Source organism: Phascolarctos cinereus, unplaced genomic scaffold (assembly GCF_003287225.1).
Source record: "Phascolarctos cinereus isolate Bilbo 61053 unplaced genomic scaffold, phaCin_HiC Scaffold_4;HRSCAF=312, whole genome shotgun sequence".
Classification (NCBI taxonomy): Eukaryota; Metazoa; Chordata; class Mammalia; order Diprotodontia; family Phascolarctidae; genus Phascolarctos; species Phascolarctos cinereus.
In genome coordinates, this window is record NW_027555847.1 from 725,916,993 (window position 1) to 725,941,192 (window position 24,200).

The 24,200-nt window shown below is 56.4% G+C and overlaps 1 protein-coding gene across 4 annotated transcripts in view; it reads left to right on the forward strand.

Moving 5' to 3' along the window:
• The window catches only part of SMPD4 (sphingomyelin phosphodiesterase 4), a 40,347-nt gene extending 17,965 nt beyond the window's left edge, over nt 1-22,382 (forward strand). For 3 of the 4 annotated variants that reach the window (XM_020996421.2, XM_078154490.1, XM_020996423.2), the window contains 10 exons: nt 518-607; nt 9,420-9,565; nt 11,400-11,490; nt 12,201-12,301; nt 12,801-12,964; nt 14,481-14,686; nt 16,698-16,931; nt 17,273-17,404; nt 18,298-18,426; nt 20,092-22,382. In XM_020996421.2, the coding sequence (XP_020852080.1) occupies nt 518-607; nt 9,420-9,565; nt 11,400-11,490; nt 12,201-12,301; nt 12,801-12,964; nt 14,481-14,686; nt 16,698-16,931; nt 17,273-17,404; nt 18,298-18,426; nt 20,092-20,418 (1,620 nt within the window). In that variant the 3' untranslated portion in view covers nt 20,419-22,382. The remainder of the gene's footprint in view (nt 1-517; nt 608-9,419; nt 9,566-11,399; nt 11,491-12,200; nt 12,302-12,800; nt 12,965-14,480; nt 14,687-16,697; nt 16,932-17,272; nt 17,405-18,297; nt 18,427-20,091) is intronic. The other variant, XM_020996424.2, reaches the window with a different exon arrangement.
• Nucleotides 22,383-24,200: the final 1,818 nt, after the last annotated feature.

Here is a 24,200-nt window from a genome sequence, read left to right on the forward strand (position 1 = left end):
TTGGCCGAGTCAGAGCCAGGCTCACGGCCCGGCCCGGTCAAACCGAGACCTGTGCCCTCTGCCTGGGGCCCCAGGCTGGCAAGGGTGAGGGGCTCCCAGGGCAGGCCCAGGCAGGCGGGCAGAGAGGCAGTGGTGAGCGGGGGCGCCTGTCGTTGGAGTGAGGGTCTGTGGCTGCAGTGTTCGGCTGATTGGCACTGACTGTATTTGTTTTTGTTTTTTGTTGTCTTTTTCCTTTTCTTGAGCTTATTCTTACTTTTTCTCTTTCCTTTCTTCCACCTCTCCCTTTTCCTTAACCTCATCTTCTTCCCCCGTCCCTGTTCCTCCCTTTGTCTCTGCCCTCACGCCTTCCTCTCCCTTCCTGGTTCTCCCTCTTTCCTCTCTTTCCTCCCTCCCTCTCTTCCTCTCCTTTCCCTCCTCCCTCTCTTCCTCTCCTTTCCCTCTTCTCCCTGCCCTTTGCTTCCCTCCTCTCCTCTCCTCTCCCCTCCATTTTCCCTTGTTGTTTTTTGTCGTCTCTCAGCTGGAGGTTCTCCACTACCGACTCAGTCTCTCCAGTAGCCTCCACAGTTCTCCTGCCCAACCCAGCTACCAGGCCCTCTACGCGTACCAAGTACAACATCTTTTTGTTTGGTTTCCTTTTTTATTCCTGCTGACAATCTGCAGAGAGTGTGTGTGAGCATGGACTGCAGAGGAAGACCCCTGGGGTAGCGGGGGACTGGTTTCCAGGGGGTTTAAGAAGTCCCATCAGAGCAGATCAGAGCTCGGCGCTGGGTGGACACAGGGCTTTGCTAGAGCCTAGAGTAGGGACGTGTGTGTGTGTGCGCGTACGTGCATGTGTGTGCGTGTGCAACAACACGCTGTGATCATCTCCTCCTATGGTGTGTTCATCCACACTCCTTTCAGTCGGTCCTGCATGGGAGAGAAGGGAAGGTCTTTGCCCAGGGAGGGCTGCTGGGCCCGGGCCAGGTGGCCAGGGCTCCTGAAGGGTCCTGGGAGGGAGGAGGAAGGAGAGGGGGCAGGGGTGACCTCGGAGGGGGTGTGGGCTGACCCTGTGCTGACCTTCCTGTCAGCGCAAGTGTCGGGACCTAGCTGTTTGGGGAAGAAGTAACTCAGAGACTGGTCTTGGGAGGCACCAAGTCACTCGTGTGCTTCGGGCTGGCATTGGTTTATTTTCAAAAACGTTCATTCCATTTGAGCCAGTGAGGAGGAGGATGCCGTTATTTCTGTCACGCTTCAGGGTTTTACACAAGCCTTTCTGGACATTGTCTTCTTTGAGCTCTTACCGGCCTGCTACGATCATCCCTGTTTTACCCAGAGGGGTTGGCTGAATCGCCAGTGCAGTGGGCATCAGTTGGAGGTGGCATCGCCCCGAGTGGCTCCAAAGCATGCCCGGCTGTGCCAGCTTCTCTCCGCTCAGTAGCGGAGGTGTGAGAGGCCTGGAAGGCTACCTGCTGCTGGGCCAGCCCGCCACACTCCCCTCCCGAGTGCAGCCTCAGTCAGAGTCAGGTGTGACTGGGAAATATTTAGCAAAGAAAATGACAGGAGAGCACAGGCAGCGTTAACATGATTTTCTAGGTCAGTGTGTGGAAAGTTAGGAACTCAGAAAGGGAAAGTGATTTCTCCTGGCACAATCAGCAAACTGGTGACAGATCTGGGTCAAACTCCTCCTGGGCCTGGTGTGGTCACCCCTGCTCCCCTCCTCCATCCAAGAAGGCGCTGTCAGTAGACAGGTAGCTCTTCGGAGAGGGAACACCCTCCCCCTCCTTCTCTTAGCCGTTTGGAGCAGAGGGAAGAATGCCCTTCATTTCCGTGCAGGTTTATTGCTCTTCTGTTATGAGTAGCAGCCCATTCAGGGCTCTAAGATGCAGCCATGGAACAAGACACGGCCCCTATCCTTAGGTTGAGGGAAGAGACTGGGAGGGCAGGCTGCGGGCAGTCTGCCCCACATACCTCTTAGGCACCTGCCATGTGTCCCTGCCCTCAAGGAGCGGATTACATTCTGGAAGCAGGTCTGGGGTGAAAGATGGAGAAGGCCAGTCTGGCCAGACCTCAGGTGTGTGGAAGCGAGCAATGGGTAATGCTGTTGGAAGAGCCAAATTTCCTTCTGTTTTTGCTGTTGGAGGTTGAGGGAGCTCCTGCATTGGATTGAGCCAGGCAGGGACGTGGCCAGGCCTGTACGTTCAGAGTAGTGCATTGGGGGTGGGGGTGGCGATGGGTAGGGATCGGGCAGGGGAAGGTGTTAAGGCTGGGACCCATTACAAGCAGGGTGCACTTATAGTCCAAGTAGTAATGGCGGATGAAAGCCTGAGCCAGGCCTGTCTGTGTGTTGAGTCTGAGGTGCCTGCCGGATCTCCTGGAGGAGCTGTCTGTCTGGCAGTCTGAAAGCCCAGGAGGCAGTAGGAGTCATCTGCATGGAAGTGATCACAGCGACCATTGAATCCGTGTGATTCACCCAGAGAGAGGGTCTGGGCTGGAGCCGGGCCACAAAGGTGGAACTCAGCCAGAGAGCTGAGGGAGTATGGGTGGAGGAGGAGGGTGGGCAGGGTCTGAAGGTGCTGAGTATCTGGAAAAGGCCACTGGGTGGAGCATGTGGGAGGCCTTTGGCAAGGTCAGGAGTCAGATCACAGAGGGTTGGGCAGTGGAAGGGGTTGCCATTCTTTGTTGGCGAAATTACCAGATACGGGCTTTGGGGGCACTTAGGAAAGAGCCAGGCTCCATGGGTGCTAACTTGGATTGCCGGGCAGGTCCCGACCAGCTACGTGCGCTTCCTTTATTAGGTCAAGGAGATTCCACTGACCCCGAAGTTAGAGTCTGAGGGTGTGGGTTCAGATCCCTGCCCCGTGTGACCATAGGGAAGTCGCTTAACCCCGTGGGCAAGGTGACCTCGCCTGCCCTTCCAGCTCGTGACACAAGATGGAAAGAAGCCGATAGGCCAGTCGTCTCCTTCCCTCGTGGCTTTGTAGTTGGTGGCAGCCTTAGATTACGCTGGAGGGAGGGATGTTAGCCAGAGCGGAGGAACTCTTTGCATTTTCGGGTGCCCTGGGCAGCCTACGGACCCTTTCTCATGGTTTGGAACACATACAGTAAAATATATAGGATTGAAAAGGAGACCAGTGCCATTGAGAGGGATCAGAACCTTAAAAGATCCCAGAGGTATAGAGCCCCTGCAGCATCTTACCGAGCTCCTGTTATCACCTCTCGTTTGGGCCAGGCCTGGGACAGAGCTGGAACTGCTGGTTAATATTGGGCTCTCCATCAGGGCCTCTCACTGACGCTGGGTGAGTCTGCCCTGCTCATTTTAGTGCCTTCGTTTGGCAGCAAGTGCCTCATTGATGATGGGAAGACTCAAGCACCCCCCAGCTCTGACTTCGATGTCAAAAGAGCATTATTCTCAGGTCTGCTTTCTCGCCAGCCAGATGCATGGCAGTGGCAGGCTAGGGCCTTGGTCTGTATCTGGATTGGGGCAGGCCAGTGCTGGGCCTCGGTCTGTGTGCGGATCGGGGCAGGCCAGTGCTGGGCCTTAGTCCATATCCGGATCGGGGCAGGCCAGTGCTGGGCCTCGGTCCGTGTGCGGATCGGGGCAGGCCAGTGCTGGGTCAGCACTCCAAAGGTGACTCTTCCAGTTCCGTCTTTTGTCTAGGAAGAGATTCACTTCTGACCTGTGTGGGAGATGTGCTGTCTTTTTGCAAGTGCCTGGGTAGGGACTGGGGAGGAGAGCATCCGTCTTTGGAAACCTTGAGTGCTGTAACTTGTTGGGAGAGATGAGCATGGAATGAATGTTCTAGAATTTACTCCAGCTTAGCTGAAAAGAGGGACGGGGAAGCTGCGGGCCTTGATAACAGTGCTCTGGGGCCATCGCCACTTCTGTCTTTGAGATGGACTATTGGGGGAAAGGGGGAAACCTTGGCTGTTTTAGGGGTGAACGCAAAGAGCTGAGGAGACAAGGAACAGTTACAGAATGCGTGCCGATTTCTGGCAAGTGACCGGACAGTGGCCTTGGATTATTTGCTCATTTGAAGAATCTAAGGCTCATCCTTGGGATTCTTCGTGTGAAGTACATGATAGAAAAATCCTGACAAGGCCTTCTTCTTTATCAGTAGTACAGCCATGTACAAATGTGGGTCTGGTTGTGTAAGAAAAAGGGGATGGAGCGTTGGCAGCCTTGATTTTGCTGGCTCTGCCACAAGGCCTGCAGGGGCTCTGGGAAATGGTCCCCACTCTCAGGTAGCTTTATCCTACTGCAGGAGACAACATGGATATATGTAAGGTCATGCACACAAAACGTGACCAAGGGAGAATATTCCTTTCCTTGGTGCCTGCCTGGAGAGGCGGGGGGCAGACCAGGAAGGTTCCTCATAGAAGGGGCTCTCAGACTGAGTGTTGAAGGACTGTGGGCATTCCCAGAGCTGGGGGTGAGGAGAGGCTGTGCTCCAGGCAGGAAGGACAGAGTCCTGGTAACGGGAGCTGGACTGTCCAGGGTGGGGGAGAGCCAGGGGTCTCGCGTGTGCTGATTACATATGGGATAGGAAATGTCAAGCACTTTGCACATCCTGAATGGATATAGAAGCTAGCACTTTTAGTTTTCATCGAAAAGTCAGAATGTAAAACCTGTTAACAAGATACAGTTTGATTAGGACACATGGTGAGCACGGTGCTTAAATTCCAAGAATCTGCCGTGTAGAAAAAGGGGGATGGAGGGAGCCGTGTGCATGAAGTGAGCGGTTTATATGAAAAAGCCCGGTGGTTTTACTTGGCCAAGGCTCCACCAGCGTGAGTCGTAGTGAGAATGCTAATTGTAGTGCTAATGACAATGCCAGCTGACCCTAGTCGAGCAGGCAGCTGGGCATTCCTTATTTCCCTCCAAGCCTTGGAGCAGCTCTGGGGGCTGGACAAGGCAAAGAGAGGTCGTTCTCCTCGCTTGTAGCTGGGGCAGTGGTGCTTGCCCTTAGTTCTGAAAGGACCCAAATGGAGTCAAGTTACAGTGCTTCCGATGTGGCCGAGCAGACCAATAGGAGCTCAGAACGTTCTGCCACAGATCGGGCACAAATAGTCCACGTGAACATTTGGGTGGATTCTCTAAATTTGCGCCTCTTGCATTTCTTGTGAGCCCCTTCAATTCTGCTGTGCTCATAGAGCACAGCACCTTCCCTGATGAGGGCATGCCATGCTGGGCGGTCCTGTGCCAGCGTCTCCCGTGTCGCAGTTACAAAGTTCTTCAGAGACTTTGACGGCGTCCTGGTATCACTTCTTTTGACCACCATATTAGTGCTTGCCTTGTGTGAGTTCTCTGCAAAATCGTCTTTTTCACAAGCGCACATTCGGCATTCGAACAATGTGGCCAGCCCATCGAAGTTCTGCTCTCTGAAGCAGATACTGAATGCTTGACAGTTTAGTTTGAGAAAGGACCTTGGTGTCTGCTGTCTTATCCTACCAGGTGATCTTCAGAATCTTCCTAAGACAATTCAAATGGAAGCGATTCAGTTTCCTGGCATGGCGCTGGTAGACTGTCCAGGTTTCACAGGCATGCAACAATGAGGTTAGCGCAACAGCTCTATAGACCTTCAGTTTGGTAGGCAGTCTAACACCTCTTCTCTCCTGCAGTTTCCTTTGGAACCTCCCAAACACTGAGCTAGCTCTGACGATGCATGCATCAACCTCATTATCAATGTGTACATCCCTAGAAAGTACACTACCAAGGTAAGTGAACTTGTCCACAGCATTGAAAACTCCATTTGCTATAACCCATCGATGGTTCCACATAAGGATAGTGTGGTGGTGGCTGATGGAGCTGAAAACCTGTTTTCTTGGTGTTAATTGTTAGGCCAAAATTAGCACAAGCAGCAGAGGATCGATCCATACTTTGTTGCATCTCAGCTTCAGAGGCCGCATTGAGTGCACAATCATCTATGAACAAAAAGTCATGCACCAACACTCCTTCACTTTAGTCTTGGCTTGTAGCCTTTTCAAGTTGAATAGTTGATCGTCAGCGTGGTGGCTGACCTTGATGCCATGTTCGTCCTCATTGAAGGCATCCCACAACATCGCAGAAAACATCCTGCTAAAAAGCCTGGGAGCAAACACAGAGCCTTGCTTCACAGCATTGGTGACTGGGAAAGCACAAGAGCTTTGTCCATTATCCAGAACCTGGGTAAACATGCCGTCGTGGAACTGGTGCACAGTGCTGAAAAAATGGTGAAAATGATGGGGAAATTCAGAAGCTGCTAAATGAAAAGTGAGAACTCCGCAGGGTTTACCATCTCTAAGAAGGCAGCGTTTAATTCCATCAAAAGTAAAGTACAAGTGAAGCTTTGAGAGACGCGGGATTCTTGGCTCAGTAAGAAGGCAGATGAAATTCGGTTTTATGCTGGTAGTAATAATCCAAAGCACTTTTATGGTGCCCCGAAGGATGTGTATGGACCAAAGACCTAGGGTGCATCTCAGCTACTCAGTGCTGATGGAGCCACACTGATTAGTGATAAAGACGTGATCCTGGAGAGATGGGACGAACACTTCCATTGTCTTCTCGACAGACTGTCGTCAATCAATGCTGAGGCCATTGACTGTTTACCTCAGGTTCAAGTCAGTCCCTCCCTAGCTGATGTTTCACCTGAAGAAGTTTTGAATGCCATTAAGCTCCTCTCCTGTGGCAAAGCATCTCTTGCTGACTCTGTCGCAGCTGAGATTTACAAGGCAGGGCCTGGAAGATGGTCATGTACCTGAGAGCCAGCGTGGCTTCAGAAGGGGTTGAGATGGTGTTTGCTGCCCAATGACTCCAGGAGAAATGTCAGGAGCAGAACTGAGGTCTGCACCCAGTGTGTATAGATCTTGCCAAGGCCTTTGAAACTGTCAGTCGTGAAAGTATATGGGAAATTATGTCAAAATGTGCTTTTTGATACAATACTGAGGTTCATCAGTATTGTACAGCTGGGGAGATAACTCACCTGCCTGAGGTTGAAGAGCTTTGTAGAGGGTGGAACTAAGATGTGGCTGCTGAAAACAAACAGACCCCCAATTTTTTAATAAAAAGGCCATTTGATCTTCAGCTGCTTGATGAGAAAGCCATCTCCTCTCCAGAACCCAGGCTGTTGTAGGGGTCATCCCCAGCCTGTGGCCTGGCCTGAGCACACCTAGAATGTCATGCTGAGTCGTGGACACATACCTTTGGAGAGGAACACTGATAAGGCCAACTTGAAGAAGAGAACCTTTTGCGAGGAACAGATCGTCCCTGAAGGGCTGTCCTGGCTTCCTGGCCAGGCCAGAGACAGCACTCTGGAGTAGTGACAGAGGGGCTGGTTTCAACTCAGCCACACAAGGTTTAACTTCCTGACAATCAGCAGTCCAAATAAAATAGGGTGCTCACGAGCTCCCCCCGCAGGGATGTGTGAGCAGAGGCTGGGTGCGGGAGAGGGGGCCCTCTGTGTCCTCAGAGCACCTCACAGCACCCGGCATGGACTTGAATTGGGTGGGAAGTTGGAGCAGAAGACCTCAGAGAGGCCCCTTCTCATTCTGTGACGCTCTTTCAAGGTGTCATCTCTGCCTTGCCTGTGCCAGTGCTGTCTGGCAGACCCCATTGTCTGCGCCCTCCGTGGTACCTCCCCTTATTACTGAGCAGAACTGTCAAAGCCAGTTGATGCAGCGTCTAGGTGTGCACCCTCCCTATGCCGAAAGGAGGGGAGAGGTTTCGCGTGTTCTCTGAAATCACTGGTCGTCCTGTCTGATCCGAGCTCAGGCGCCATTTGATGTCATTTCACGATTGTCCTTCTTAAAGACATTGTGACTAGAGTACGGGGAAGGACTAGGGTGCTGGCCACGGCATGGGCTGCTGGGGCAGTACTGAGGACAGCAGAGTGTCCCAGAGTGCAGCCTCTCCTCGAGCTCTTCACAGGGGGCCTCCACGCAGGTCGAGGGAGCTGGGATGCAAAGCTCCAGGTAGGTGGGGATGGGTAGGGACAGGAGAAGGACCTTCACTGGATGAAACTGTATCTGCTTCCTCCCCACACTGGGGAGGAGTAGAGAACCCTGATGGCAGAAGGGAGTCTGGGGTGATGGGAAGAGCATTCTGGGTTCAAATTCTGCCACTCATCCTCATGGGATGTTGGTGATAGTCTTGGCAGTACACATTTCGACGGTGCTTTATCACTTGATAGACGCTCTTTGGAGGCCCACCACGACCCTTCACGGTGGGTGTTAGTGCCTCATCACAAATCGTGGACAATCAGAAAACGTTTATTAAGCACCTACTGCATGCAAGCTTGTGTTTGGCCCAGAGGAGATGAAGGTTACTCTGTTTTGGTTCCTGCCCTCATGGAGTTTACTCTCTAAGGGAAGGGTCACACCACAAGCACAGAGAAGGTCCTTTCCAATGCCTGGGGAGTGAATAATGCCAAAGTGGCCTTTGATGATGGGAAGGAAATCTTCAGTTGCGGAGGAGGGAGGACGGCCGTCCCAGACATGGGAAAAGCGACAGGCGTTCACAGAAGAGCGGGGAGACCGAGTCATCGTCCAGTTCTGCTGGGACAGATGAGTGCGTGGAGGGGAGTCTGAGGAGTCGGAGGGTCTGAAGGGAAGAAGGGCCTGGTGTGCCAGTGGGGCTGCCTCCTTGTGATTATTTCCTTCACCCCAGAGCCCCGGATGAGCGGTGTGGCATCTGTGGATCCCAGCGGCAGCCCTGGGGGCCAGTGGGTGGAGGAGGAAGCCACGGCCCAACATGGAGAGGATGAAGTGCTGTGTCCGAGCAGCTGGGCTGGTGCCTGCCCAGCTCTGCTCCTGCTCTGCTTTCTCCTCTAGAGGAGGCCTCTGATCGGCCCCTCTTTGAGGCCCATGCTACTGAGCGTAACTTGGGGGCCGAATGTTCTCCATAGAAACCCACACCCTTGGGCTGTGGGCTGCTCCCATCCCTTGCGCAGAGATGCTTAAAGCCAGGAAGGGGAAGGGGCTTGCCAGCTCATCGTGGGTCCTCCCAGTCCCGTCCTAGAAGGTTTTTCATCGTGGTGCCTCCCAGAGTGAGGGCTTTTGTCAGGATTTGTGGGATTGGTGCTCCGTGGCTCCAGACGTGTCCAGTACTGACCAAGCAGGGTCAGGCACAGTTTGTGGGTACTCAGGCCATTTTGAAGTGTGCAGATTCTAACTGGGCTGTGTTCCCATGGGTGGAGGTGTTTGGAGCTTGGGTTCCTCCTGCCAAGAAGTTTATTGGCCAGGCCTGGTTCCCAGCAGGTGCGGGGGTGGGGCTGTCTCTGGGCCTCAGTTTCCGCATCTATAAAGTGAGGCTAATGCTTTTTGCACTAGTTACTCCCTGGACGGTGGTGAGGAGAGGGCTTGCAGAATAGAAGAGGGCTGGTGACTGGGAGCAGGAGAGGAGCCCCTCCACGCCTGGGGTTCCTCCGTCGGGTCTCCACATTTCTTTCCTTTAACTCTGCACACAGGAATCCTTTAAGCCCACAGAAGAGCATGTGCTGGTGGTGAGGCTGCTGCTGAAGCACCTGCACGCCTTCTCCAACAGCCTGAAGCCCGAGCAGGTGTCCCCTTCCACCCACTCACACACAGCCAGCCCCCTGGAGGAGTTCAAACGGTGAGTACAGAGCCCTGGCTTCCCTCTCGCCTCCCCATCCTGGGCGGTCCTCGTTCCATCTGGGAGGGAACTCCCCCCCCCACACCTCGGGGGGCCTCCTCTCGGTGGAGAGCCTCGGCCCACGTGTTCAGACAGACGGGGCATGGGCTGTGTGCTCCCGGCCCTGACGCCTGGCCTGTCACCCCTTTCCGCGGCGTCTGTGATGCTAGCTCCCCGTGGCTCGGCCTGTTTGCGGCAGCCCTGAGACCCAGGGGCAGGCGGAGCTCTTGGCCTTCCTCGGGGTCATTCACCTTTCTTTAGTGCCAAACACCAGCTGCAGGCGGGGCCCGGGCCTCGGGAAGCTGGCAGGGAGCTAGTGGGGGGATAAGATAGCAGCAGATAGCCAGGCTACATTACTAGGGGACAGTCGGGTGGCCTGGAGTCAGGAAGACCCTGGACAAGTCACTTCACATCTACCTGCCTTCGTTTCCTTATCTGTAAAAGGGACGATAGCTGTGAGGAGAGGATGGTTAGTCTGTCAAGCTCTGCTGGTGTTGTTCCAAAGGGCACGTCAAAGGCTTGGCTCACAGAAACCCACGAGACTTGGAGTGGAAAAGTCCTCCTTGTTTTGTAGAGGGGTCAGCTGAAGTTCAGGGGGATGAATGGTCACCCCTGTGCCGGTAGACTGAGCTGCCTCTGCAGGCGGCCGCCCTCAAGGGCTTCCTGGCCTGGGGTGGGGGGGCATCACGGTGCTACCACCACAAAGGCAGGAAGACTTCCTGTAGGACCCAGGGCCCAAAGGGATTGAATTATGCCCAATGGCCTGTGAACCTGTGCACCTCGCTGGCAAACCTCCAAGAGCCTCCTCCTGCCCACCCACTCCTCACCCAAGGCACCCCAGGCCTTCCTGTGCCCTGGCCTGAGCTGTCCCCTGCCCAGTGCACCGTCCCAGGATGGTGACAGTGCCCGATGCTGTCTGCAGTACTGCAGACAAGCCCCTGGGTCCCCGCTGGTGGAGCTGGTGTCACCCACGTGGTCACGGCCTCCCACTGAGCTTGTAGAGATGAGAGAACTCCCTTGTACCCATGCTCTGGAGGTTCAGAGAGGCCACTGGAAGGGAGGGAGCAAGCATTTCTATAGCGCCTGCTGTGTGCCAGGCACAGTGCTAAGCATGTGACACATAGGAAGGATCTCCTTTGACCCTCACAACGACCCTGGGAGGGAGGGAGGGACTGTTGTTATCCCCATTTTATAGGTGAGGTTCCGTGACGTGCCCAGGGTCACACAGCTAGGAGTGTCTGAGGTGGATTTGAACTTGGGTCTTCCTGACTCTGGACCTGGTGCTGGAGCCACGGTGCCACCAGCTGCCCATACAGGGCAGAGTTTCTTAAGGTGCTGAATGCTGGCGTGAGCCCCTGCCTGCTGTCCCAGTCCATTAGGGCTGCCGCGCCCAGAACTGGCAGCACGTCGCACTCTGACGTCCCGGCCTCTGCCGTGTGCGAGGGGCTGGGACGCAAGGGCTCCGGCGTGGCAGGACATGAGCCTGGCTTCCTCCTGCAGCTCCCCGGGGAACGTGCACACGTGGTATGTCAGAGTAGTGGTAGAAACCATAGGAGCTGCCCTCGGGTGGCTCTTGTACAAGTATGACCTCAGGTGATCCCCCAGCCACCCTAGAGGTAGATGCTGTTATTACCCCCATTTTACAGGTGAGGAAACTGAGGCAGAGCGGCTTGCCCAGGGCCAGCTGGCTGGGATGCGTCTGAGCCTCGGAGCCCCATGGAAATGGGGGGCTCATGCTCGCTAGAGGCTGCTCCCACCTGATGCCGTGTTGACTTTGTTGTGTGTTCTGCTGCAGAGTGGTCATCCCTCGCTTTGTCCAGCAGAAGCTCTACATCTTCCTTCAGCACTGCTTTGGCCACTGGCCCCTGGATGCTTCTTTCCGAGCGGTACGTATGGGCCGCACTCGGCGCCTTCCCTAGGAGCTGACCTAGAGCGCAGGCCCCACGCCCGGATGCCCCGGGTCCCTGATGTTCACCTCCCCGGTGGCTCAGCTGTGGTGAAGCTGGGGGGCCCCTCCCCCCCCCAGAGGGGGCTTCTTGTGTTTGGTTCTGGGCACCCAAGAGCAGCATCCGAGTGGGGGTAGGGATGGGGATCAGCAGGACAAACGGAGCCGAGCTAGCTTCAAGAAGAGAGTTGGTGGAGACGGAAGCTTGTGAGAGCTGGTGACAGCCCCCAAGAGGGCGGGTGTAGAACCCTGAAGGCCATGTTCAGCAAGCCAGGTGAGATTAGACAAATGAGGAGGCAGGCTTCCACGGATGGTAGTGGGCTCCCCCAGAAGGGGGCCCGCTGATTCTTCTTCAGCAGGCCTTCATAAAGCAACTGCTGAGTGCTAGGCCTAGTGGTGCAGAGACAGAAAGGGAGGGCCCCAAACAGGCTTGACCCACGCTTGAGGGGGCTCCATGTTCACCTGTCATCGGGGCAGACGTCTCTGAGGGGTCCTAGAACGGGGTGTAGGGCTGGGAGGGGCCTCAGAACAGGGAGTGTCAGGGCTGGGAGGGGCTTGAGAAGAGGGGGTGTCGGGGCTGGGAGGGGCCTCAGAACCGGGGGTGTCAGAGTTACAAAGCACAGCTCATGGAATACGTGTCTTCTCTGCCAGGTCCTGGAGATGTGGCTGAGTTACTTACAGCCGTGGAGATACGCTCCGGAGAAACAGTTTCTGGCTGCAGACCCTCAGCCTCGAAGCATCCCTGAGAAGTGGTGAGCGTGCCTGTCCAGTGCCTTGATCGGGCCCCCCGAGGTGCCACACCTTCTTGGGTTGAGGTTTCTGTTCTCTTCCCCAGCTCCCTTTTCTGGGCCTACATTCACCTCTCACGGGCGCCCTGGGAACAGAGGGAGGTGTTCTCCCCCTGGGTTAGCCAGGCTCCCCCACCATGTCTTACTCAGTCCCTCTTCTCCTGGAACCTCCCTTTCCCCACTTGTGGGCTCCAGAAGGACCAGGAGGGTGGTTCTGATCCCTCCCCAGAGCAGCGTCCCTACAGGACTAGGGAAGGCTTATGGCCTTCTGTCGGAGAGACCATAGGTCAGGGTGGAGGAAGGAGCACGAACAGACCGGCCGTTTGGGCTGTCCAGAAGGAGGCTGCCGTAAGGAGGTCATCCTCCTCACTGAAGCCACAAGTGGGGACGCATGGCCCTTGCCGGCCTGGGCTTGCTCAGCCCTCCTGCCGGCCTGACCTGGCTGCTGCTGCTGCTGTTTCAGGGCTCCCTTTGTGCAGGAAAACCTGCTGATGTACACCAAGCTCTTCATAGGCTTTCTCAATCGCGCCCTCCGCACGGATCTGGTGAGCCCGAAGAACGCGCTCATGGTGTTCCGCGTGGCCAAGGTCTTCGCCCAGCCCAACCTGGCTGAGATGATTCAGAAGGGTGAGTGGCTGCCTCCCCCACCTCAGCCCCTTCCCGCGGCACTTGTCTAGGGCATCCAAGAGGGGAATCACTCTTCCCATTTCACAGGTGAGCAGATAGAGGCTGAGACAAAGGGACTGGCCCATAGAGGCTTTGCCGAGACTTGAAGCTGAGTGTCTGTCTCCTTCCTGTCCAAGGTTCTCATGGTCTCTTGCCCCATGAGTCACTCTCTGCGGGCCTGGAGCCTGTCATCCCACTTCTGGTCCCATACGTGCCTTAGGGAAAGGGCCCCAGGCACGGGGTGTGGGAGACAGTGACAGGAGCTGCTGAAGTTGGCTGACCTGGGGCCTCGCTCAGGCCTACCTCGCTGGGCAGTCTCATGCCATCCTGGTGGTCTCCTAGGTGCCCCTCCTCCTGCCTGTCTGCCAGGCCTGCCCTCCTTGCCTCCCTCTGGCTTCTCTCAAGGCCAGGTGGAGGCGCCACCTCCTCCAGGAAGCTTCCCCTGAGCCGGAGTAGTCAGCGTTCTCTCCCCCCATCCCCCACCCCATGATGACCTGTGACTTATCTGTTTGCCTGTTGTCATGCGCACACGCACATGCACACGAGCTTTAGAATGTAAGCACTGTCGTCTTCTGTCTCAGGACCTCTCATAGCACCTTGTAAGGGCCATCAGTGTCCCCATTTTACAAGCTGGGAGTTGAGCTGAAGAGGAAAAGGGATGTGTCCAGAGAGGTCAGATTCTTATTCCCAGACCAGTGCTGCGTCACCAGCTTTATTTCTCCACGCCTCCATTTCCTTTCCTGTCAGACACTTCACTGTCTTTGCCCAGGGCTGTTGTATAGACCCCAGCGCCCGACATAAACGGGAGCTCTCCCTCCTAGCCCTTGAGAGGAGCATCCAGCCCTATGGGCGTCGTCACGGCGGCCCCCCTGGTCCTGCTGCATTAGAGGCCCTCTGTTTTCTGCTTTAAGGAAGACCTTGCAGCAGTCATTGACTCATGGGCCCGCACAGTCAGAGAGAGCCCTCCCTGTGCCCTCTCTGGCCTCCTGATCCTCCCTCCAGTCTGCACTCCTTGCTGCCACCCAAGCCCCGCCCAGCCTGGCCCAGTGGATGACCTCACTGCTGCTCATGCACAGCACTCCCATCTCCCACCTCCATGTCTTTGCACTGACTGTGCCCCGTGCCTGGAGTGCTCTCCCTCTTCACTCCCTGCTTGATCCGAGGCTCAGGTCAAGTTTCTGCAGGAATCCTTTTGTGACCCGTGCTTCCCTGCCCTTCCAGCTCTGCGTGCTCTTCCTCCCTCAGCGACCTCATGTTTGTTCAGTCTCCCTCATTAGAATGTAAGCTTCCTGAGGGCAGAGATTATTTTAGCTTGTCCTACCCCTTTGCCCAACCCGGAGCTGACAGGCCGATCTCTTCAGGAGGGTGATGAGCAAACTCTGGTCCTGGCTGTAAGAGAGACCACAGAGGACCCTTCTGTGGGGCATGGAGTGCGAGGGGCTGGGCTCTGAGCCCTGCTCCTCCCCTCCCCCAATAGGAGAGCAGCTGTTCCTGGAGCCGGAGCTGGTCATCCCGCACCGCCAGCATCGTGTCTTCATGACGCCGCCCTTCTCAGGGAACCTGCTGTCCTCCTGGCCCCCCGCCATCACAGACGCCTCCTTCAAGGTGAAGAGCCACGTCTACAGCTTGGAGGGCCAGGACGGCCAGTACAAGCAGATGTTTGGCCCCGAAGTCCGGACCTTGGTGAGTCTGGCCCCGAAGGTGGTGGCCTGGAGGGTCCTTCCCTCTGTACAGTAGAGTCTGAATTACCCGCACTCGCTCCTGGTGGCTGCGTTGTTGCCAGAGGTGACGGGAGCTCCGTCCTTCTGTCCATCCTTGAAGGTTTCCTTTTGGAGCCTGGGCCTGGATGTGGTCAGGCTGGGCCGAGGTCACACACACGTGTGGCCTTTTCCACTTTGCCTTCTGCCCAGTTCAGGAGTGCCGGCTCTAAGGAAGGCGTGTCTTGGGAGCATAAACCTTCATTTCCAAAGTGAACTTTGAAGATGGGCCCAGTGTCAAATATGAGCTTGCTGGCCTTTCCGAGGCCAGGGACAGGCAGGGGTGATTTACTGTGATGCCTGGGTGTCCCACGGGTGCAGTCCCAGCAAGGCCTGGCCCTCACCCGCCCGCTCCCGCCCCCCCCCCCAACAGCTGCTCCCTGGTCATTCTCTGCAGCCCCAAGCAGGTCTGCCTCCTCCGTCCCTGTGCGCAGGGCCTTGACGACCCCGTGCCCAGCCAGCCCCAGGCCCCATGGTTTCTTTGCAGTAGAATGTGGATTCCTGAGGACAAGGACTTTTCTTCTTTAGCTCCAGTGCCCAGCATGGGGTGGCACATAGAGGATGCCATATCCATGCTCATGGAATTGAATTGACTGAGCCAGAAGCAGCTGGAGTTCTGAGGGATTTCCTGAAGCGATAAGAAAGACTCAGTTCATCTGCTTGTCAGAATAAGAGCAGGACTGTAGAGCTCTGTTCAATGTCAGATGTTTCAAGACACCCTCGTTTTTTAGCTACATATCCTGTGTGCCTTGCTGGGTGGCGAGGAGCCTGTGGGCATTTGGTTGGGTTGACCCGGGGCAGCTGGCCAGGAGTTCCCCCTCAGGCCATGGGGTAGGACCTTCCAGCGCCCAGTCTCTACTGGCACCATCTTTGAGAACCCAGGGTACCTTCCATTCAGCAAGGCGGCATTGGGGGAGCTCTGTGGTGGTCCTACAGTTAAACTTTACTAGGAGACTTTCCCCAGCAATGGGCAGTGGTGGGGGTGGGGGAGTGCAGGGAAGAGAGAAATAAACAAAAGGGGATGGAGAGGAGTGAAAGTGAGAGGTGCCTGGAGGGAAGGAAAGCCAGAAACCAGTCTGGGGGAAGGGAAGATGGAGGCAGACTGGGGGCCAGAGGAAGCAGAAAGAGGAGAAGAAACGGGAGCTGGGGTGGGGCCGGGCACTGAGCGGGAGACCAGACGGGCCAGAAAGAAGATTGACCCCTGCTGGGTGCTTGGCCTGTGCTAACAGAGACTTTTAAGTGCCTCTTATGTGCCTGGTCCGGACTGGGCTGGGTCAGTAGGTCATGTTCTCCAAGAATTTACAGCTTGATGGGACCTCAGGGTCAATCCTGCCCAGCTGACCCCTGGTGTCCTTCCCCATCCACACCTACTCTGAGCCAGGCAGCTGCTGCCCAGAGAGTCCTTCCTCTGTGGGTTCATTCCTCACTCGGGCTCCACATGGAGCTTTGACATGGCCCCTGCTGATCAGTGGGAGTGACCAGGCATCGACAGGCCAAGAAAGATAGGACTGAGATAGGAATGCTGCTGTTTGAAAGTGGGGTACTCTTGGCTGGCCGGGACAGAGGAGTCTCCCCACAAGGAAGGGGGCCATCCACGCCCTGGGTATATCTGAATGGATGCCTCCCACGGCTGGGGAGACCTGCCTGGTTTGGCATGAAGTGGCCAGCCAGCTTCAGGGGCCTCCCAGCACGCCCACCACAAGGGCCTAGAGAGTTCATTGGGATTTTGTACGCTGATTGCCGGCGTGGGCACCTGGGCAGATGAAGAGGATGCAGGCCCCTCCCTGAAGGAGCTCACAGTTAATGAGGGAAGGAGGCGTGTCCATGGACCAGTGTGTGATGCTCATTGGTGTGGACTGAGCCCCGGGGAATCGGGGAAGGCTGCAGGAAGGAGGTGGCTTGCTGGCTTGGGCTGTTTATTCCTATCTGGGTTCTAGGTGCTGAGACTGGCCCAGATGATTGCCCAGGCCAAACAGACAGCAAATTCACTGTCGGATTCCTCGAGTGAGACCTCGGCCAACCGGTCCTTTCTCTCCTGGCTGGGCTTTTGCCCCATTGATGTGAATGGCACCTACTGCACTAACGATCTGGATGAGATGGGCCAGGACAGCATCAAGAAGACGGACGAGTACCTGGAGAAGGCCCTGGAGTACTTGTGCCAGATATTCCGAGTGCGTGCCGTCCACCAGGGCAGGGCAGGGCAGGGCAAGGGTCCTCGAGCAGTCCTGGAGTAGACGGATGGGTCTGCCCAGCCAGTGGGCAGGGCCACTTCCAAGAGCACCAGCTTCTTCCCTTGGGCAGTCAGGAGAAAAGGGAGATGAAGGGAGGGAAGGAGGAAGGAGGGAAGGGAGGGAGGGAGGGAGGGAGGAGGAGAGCCCGGGACCCTGCACAGGATGGGCAGGTGGGAGAGGGCTGCGATGCACCCTGCGTCTTCTGGAGGATGACTTGATCTGTGCCCGCTGAGTTCAGGCTCTCCCTGACTGACCTGCCCTCCCCCCGTGTGTGCCAACAGCTCAGCGAAGCCCAGCTCACCCAGCTCATGATGAACGTGGGCACGGCGCCGGATGAGAATGGGAAGAAACAGCTTCCCGACTGCATCATGAGCGATGAGGGGCTGGTTCTCACCCCACTCGGCAGATACCAGGTCAGGACGGGCCAGCTTCTGGGCACTCATAACCACGAAAGCTGATGTTAATTTTATGTCCCTCACCTTGGCCTCACCAGATCCTGAGGGACGAAGCACTACGGATGCTATTCTTATACCCATTTTGCAGATAAGGACACTGCGGTTGAGTGACCTGGTCGGGGGGGGGGGGCTAAGTTCCGTAGGGTTGAGCCCGCATCAGGGCGTCTCTGAATGGACGTGGAGGTGGCCCTGTTGAGCCTCTGGCTGAGCCGGACCCCGCCCTGGTCATCCAGGGTCTGGCGGAGGACCTCTTCCCCTCAGACACGGATGCTCACACAGGCTGTCCCTGGTGGAGCCAGAAGACAGACCCTGTTGACCTGTGGGGTCACTTTGGTGTGCATCGGGTCAGCGGCTTCGGCCTTGGGTGTCCAGCGGCTTGCCAGCTTCTTGGGGGCTGGGCCCCCATCTGGGGTAGCCGGGTTGCCCTGGGCCGGTCTGGAGAAGGAAGTGGATTCCCGTTCATGTCAGGCTCGCTCTGAGCGGCGCGGAGGGCGGGGGGCCTGGCTCTGCCCCGGCTTGACCCTGGTGTCCCTGGGCCTCCTGGGACCTTCATTTCCTCCTTTACTTTAACCTACACGTTTGGTGGCCCTGCCACTGAGGCGGCAGTCCGTGGCTGAGGGGAGAACTCACATGGATCGGAAGGAGGCTGTTAGTTGTGGGACATTATGTGGGTCACCTGACCTCCCTGCCTCAGTTTCATCATCTCTAAAATGGGGCCATGTAATGCCTGGGTCTGAATCCTTTTGTAAAGGACAGCCGTGTCATCGGGTCCCTTCCCGGCCGTTCCCCGCGGGGCCTCGGCTCTGCCCTGCCGCCTGGCTGGCCTCAAGGGCTTCCTTCCTTGCTTGTAGATCATCAGCGGCCTGCGGAAGTTTGACATTGAGTACCAAGGAGACGTAGAGCTGCAGCCCATCCGCAGCTACGAGATAGCCCCCCTGGTGCGGTTGCTCTTCCAGGTGTCCTCCGCTGTCAACCGCCGGGTGAGTGGGGGCCGGGGGCGGGGGCGGGCAAAGACAAGGAGGAGGCAGGGGAGGGTGAAGACAAGGGGGGTGGGGCATCTTCGTGTCTGCCCGCTCTGCTGGGCTCCTTGGACCCTGGCTCGGTCCCTCCCCCTTCGCTTTGTTTCTCCTTTGGCACAGTAGTCCAGTGGTCACTTGCCCCAGCTCTGGGCCCCTTCACCCTGCTGTCGCTTCCTCCTGGTTGAGACTCAAGTCCAGAATTGCGGTCCTTTGCTTCGGTCCCTACACCTCTCGCAGGGTGAAATGACCACTCACACGAGCTGGCAGTCGTTTGGTGGCCCTCCCTTGGGGAGCGGGAGAGCGCGCTGCACACACACGAGCCCTGGCGGTGACATGCAGGCGATCGCTCACCCCGCCAGGTTGGGCCTGTCTTTAGACTCTGTCTAGCTGCTCAGTGGCAGCGGCGGTGACAGATCCCATGGTGGCTCCTGGCCTGATTCCCTCCTGTGGTCCCCATCCCACGCCAGGGTGGCGAGGGGCCTCATCGGTGGACGGCTCGGTGCCCATCTTTGTGGCTGCCTGAACTCGGAGCCTCTGGCCCGGATGTCAGAGACTCCACTTGCATCCTGTTCTTCCGTGGCTCCTCTGGAGTGGACTGCATGTCCATTCGTGCCCGGGCTGTGTCTGCCGGCTCTGCCGTCCGGGGACGCTCGTGCCTGCCTGCGCTGCCCTTCCCCCTGCTGGCCCTGGAGCCGCTCGCTCTCCCCCAGCTTGCGCACGCTCCGGGGGCCCGAGCTTTACTGCTGGCTCCTTTCTTGGCCGTGACATGTGAATTTCTGGGTTTTTCCTGCTGCCCACGGGAGCACAGCTGTAGGGCTTCAGGCTGAGGTGAAGGCGAGAGAAGCGCGAGTTGGGGTGGCGCGCTTGTCCGTGGTCGCTCCGTAGGCATTGTCTTGACCTGGGATAACTCCTCGAGCGACCCTGGTTTCTTGACCTGTAAAATGGTCAATAGAAATGGTCACTATAGGTACTATAGAAATGGGAAGGGGGGGCTCCCAGTGAAATGAGGGGTGGGGAGTTGGGGGGCTTGGTGACTTCGAAGGCGCCTCCCATCATTCCCATGCTGTGGCCTCGCAAGCCCCCCAGCAGGGATCCGGGCCAAGCAGACTTAGGCTCCCCCAAGGGGTTCTGTGACTCAGCTGGAGCCCCCTGGGCTCCACCCTCCTGCTGGCGAGAGTGTGGGGGGGTCGTGGGTGGGTCAGTGCTCCTGGACCTTGGGCCGCCTCTGGCTCGGTTCACTGGAGTTGTCGGGGACAGGGGCCCTCTCCCCGGGAACAGCCAGGATTTGCCTGCTCAGGCGGGCGAGTTTGTGGCTGTTGGTTTTGTTCTTTGAGTCTTCGGGGCCGGACGTTCTCCCACTCAGAGTGCAGCCTCTGCACAGAGAAGGAGACACTCTGAGCTGGGGGCCGGGCCGGCAGGCAGGGGAGACTGCAGTGCTCTGGAAGCAGCAAGATTCTGTCCTCTCCAGTACTGAGCCAGAAGGTGGTTCAGGCGGGGCCTGCCCAGCTGCATTGCCTCCCTGTGCTCCTGCCCAGGGCCTGGCCAAGGTCACGCGCCTTGTTAGTGGCAGAGGTGGCTCCTGTGCTCGTCCCCTGCCTTCCGTGACCTCCCTTTGCTCTGGTTCAGTTTGCAGGCCACATGGAGGCCCTCTGCTCGCGGGAAGACTTCCTCGGGGCCTTCTGTCGCTTCCACTTGACCGACTCGTTGCAGGCTGAGAAGAACAGGCTGAGCCCCGTGGCGCCGCACCGGGCTGGCCGTCGCCGCGGGCCCCGGCTCAGCCTGCGTTTCCTGGCCAGCTACCGCACTCTTTTCACCTTGCTGATAGTGTTCTTTGTGGCATCTGTGTTCGGCATCGGGCCCGGGCTCTGCATGCTCCTCATCTCCGTCCTGTACCTCCTGTATGCCGTCGTGATGACGGCGATCACCCAGAAGCTGAAGCCTCATCAACACTGACGTGGCCGGCGGCAGGCTTGTCCTCCCCCGCCTGGGGCCTCCAGACCCGAGGGCGCTGTGGCCCACGGTCACCACACATCTTGTGTTTGTTAATAATACAGCCGTGCACGTTTGCAGCTGCTGTTGTGTAGGGCAGCCAGAAGGAGGGGTGCACGGCACGTCAGGCTCATGTGGATCGACAGGTGCCCTCTGGCGGAGGGCTGACCATGGGAGCCCGTGTTTGCTGTAATGGGCAGGAAGGGCCTCGGGGCCAGGCAGCCATCGTGGCCTGCATTTTACTGGGCAGGGTCGTACTGGGGGAGGGGAGATTGGGACGCCAGGGTCCTCCCCTCTCTGCTCTGCTTCTCCCCAGCCAGCTGTAATAGCCTCCCGGGGAGGTTCTGGATGTGCCGAGAGTGACGAGGACAGGTACGGAGATGGCCCTGGCTCTCTGTCCTCCTCTCGGGGTTTATCGGGTTCACCCTTTGGGTGCTTCTGGTTATTCAGCAAAACCACAGTGAGGTTTCCATGTATATTGAAATCCTCTTTGTGTGGGATCCCTGGGGATGGAGGGCGGAGAGCAGGGTTGAGCAGCTAGGGGTTGGGGAAGAGACATTTCCAGCTTGAAATGTGTGCTGGCCATCCCGACTCTGAGCAGGAAGAGATCTGGGAGTGTCACATGGACCCTTCCTCAGCTTCCTTAATCCTCAGCCCTGCCCACAAGGGGCCCTACGGGTGCTGGGCTGAACCTGGTGTCATCCTGATGGGATTTCCCCATCCTAGACCTGAAGAAAGAGTTCCTAAAAACTCATCAAAGGGAAATCCCAAGCCTGCCATTGCTTTTCCTCAAAGCTCAGCGTGGCTGAGACAAGGGGGATGCCTTCTCTCCCCTTCCCCTCTCCTGGAGGAGGTATTTTCCTCAGAGATCAGTGACCCTTCATTTTATCTTGTGGATATGGAACCGATGTTGTTGGGGAAGGTGGACAATCATACTCGCACAAGGGAAGGAGGCTGGCCGCCTCCCCAGCCTTGCAGCCTTCATAATGTTCAAGGTGCACAAAACCGTACATCTTTGAATGTCATCCCTTGGGAATGCCAGGGCTTTTAGGTGTGTCAGTGTTATGGGGGCTCTGACCCCGGAGGAATTGGTGTGCCTGAAGTCCAGCCTTTCTGGGGGATTTGTGGGTGTCCCTCGAGGTGTTCTGGCAAACTTGCAAAGTGAATTTTTTGTGGAGTGAGTCGTGTTTTCCTAGTGAGTTTCCATTATAAAACCAAAGACGTATTCTGTTGGAAAAGTTTTGCACTCAGATAAAGAGAAAGTTGTGCTTTGGGTTGTCTGAAGCCTTTGAAGGTGCATCTTGAAGGCTCAATGACATCTGTCTTGCATCAGACAGTAGCCGGAGCTCGCTTCCAGCCCTGCCGGCCCCAGGCCATTCGGGGTTGTTGCTCTGGAGTTTCTTCCAGCCCTGACATGGTGTGATTGGTGGGGAGAGGCCCGTCACATCGCTTTGGAGCAGCAGCGGTAGAAGTCATGGTGAACCTGCCGCCAATGCCCACCCCATCCCTGCCCCTCCCATGGCGTGGGCACCTCTGGCACAGAGCCCAGCACAGAACCGAGGATCCTAGGTCAGAGGCACACTTCTCAATCTCCAGATCGTAGTAGGAAAAACAGCAGAGAATCAGGGTTCAGAGCCGGGAGGGCCTTTAGAGATCATCGCGTGTCCACACCCCTTCCCATTTTCCAGATGAGGTAACAAGTGCAGAGAGGAGGGGTTGCTTGGTAACCCCATTTCTCCCAGGCGAGGCCTCTCATAACTCTCATACATTTTGCTAACGTCTTTTCCCATTTAAGTGCCGTTTCTAACCCCCTTCCCAGACGGAGCACTTCCTTGTGACAAAAACCTGCCATGTGTTCATAGTATTCTGTCCTGGTAGTCCCCCACCTCTCCTGTGAAGATGAGAGTAAAATCGTAGCCTCTTTCCAGGCCTGTGTTCTCAGTTCTGCTTCTTTCTCTGCATTAGTGCCTGCTGATCACGCACTTGGCATCCTCTCTTTGGTCCGTGAGCCTCCTTCATTTCCAGTTCTTCACTGACATAGAGTTCTAGAGCAGGAAACAAACCATGTTCTAAGAATGCTCCTCTGCTATAAGAAACAATGACTATGCAGACAGAGACTCCTAGGGAGACGTGGGTGAATCGATGCAGAAGGGAGCGAGTGGAAGGAAGGAGAGTGGTGCAGAGAGGTCTGCAGCGAGGTGGGCTGGGGAGCGTGGCCTGCTTGGTCAGGCTTAGGGGATGGGTAGCTGCATTAGCTTTGTGTGTGTGTTTTTTCTTTTTAACATTCTTCCTTATGCAGGGTGGGTCTGAAAATGAAGATGAGGTAGAACAACAAAGGACCCAGCATTTGGGTTGCTCTGGGTATTGCTGTTGGGCCTTTGCTTCTGGCCCGGGAGGGCGAGTCCCGAGTCAGGATGGTTTAGTGGGACACTTGGGGGCGCCTCCGACCACACGGACGTGCCTGTCTTTTCACAGCTCCGATGGTAAATGTTCCCATCTGGTGTCATCTTCACCAGTTTGTGTGGCAGGAGGCAAAGTGCTGAGGCTTGCTTCATTCAGTAATTCTTTCATCAAGCCTCTGGCGCAGTGGGTGGAACCAGTCCTGAAGCCAGGAAGACCTGAGTTCAAGTCTTGTCTTTGAGACAACATTAAACTTCTCAAGGGCCAGCCCATCTCTGTAGAAGGAGTTTCCTCTCCTGAGAGTTCTCTATGCCAGTGAAGTCATAGCGGTAGCTCCACACCCTTATTAAAGAGCGAGGGTGGTTCCATACTGCCGTTAATCGTCAAACGTGTTATCTGAAAATTGCCAGTTCTTTGAACGCTTCTCTTTTGGAAAATTAGCGGGTCAGTTCTGTGTATTTTGGATATCTAACTCTTGCCAGCGATGTTAAATGCAAATATTTTCCCCACTGTATGTCTGATCCTCTTCTGTCACATAGATCTTATTTGTGTAGATGCTTTTTTTTAAAAATTGCATGTAGTCAGAACTGAGTTGATTTTCTCATAATCACATTTCTGACCCCATTCCCTTCCAAACCGCTTATGGTGTGACATGTGATTTTTTATATGCTGGTCGATTATTACTTTTACCACATTTCAAATTGACATGGCAGTTCTCATCAGAAATATTTGATAGCGGACTAAAAAAATAAATCAATGAAACATACAGAAGTGGGTTGTTTTTCTTCTTTAAGGCCCCAGGGCCCGCCCAGGTCGCCCCCTCTGCTGCCACACGGTTCGGGGCCCCGCGGGGGCCGGCAGGCGCCAGCCCTGCCTCGTCCGCCCCAGCTGCCTCCCCACTGGACAAAGTGTACCTCGCACACGGCTAGAGCTTTGCGGCGCAACGTGCGCTGAACAACTCAACCCATCAGGGTGGGCCCCAAGCTCAGCGACCGATCGCGAAGGGGGCGTGTCGAGTTGACCAATGGGGAATGCCCCACCACTTCACGCACTCTCCGCAAGTGACTTAAAGCGGCTCCTGCGTGTGGTCGGAGATCAGCCAATGGGGTAAGGCTCGTGGCCTCGGCCTCGCTTTCCTCATGAAGATTTTCCATCGCCCATATTAATGGAGACGTCTTCCCAGCCTGCAACCGAGTCTCACGCTCTCAGAAGTTCAGCCAATGGGAGCTCGGCTCGCTCCCACCGCCCCAGCACGCTGCTGAGGCTCAGCCAATCGGAGCCAGCCTCCGTGCCCTCTAGGCGGCCCAGCCAATGGGAGCTCAACTCGCGGCCTGGGGCGGAGCGGC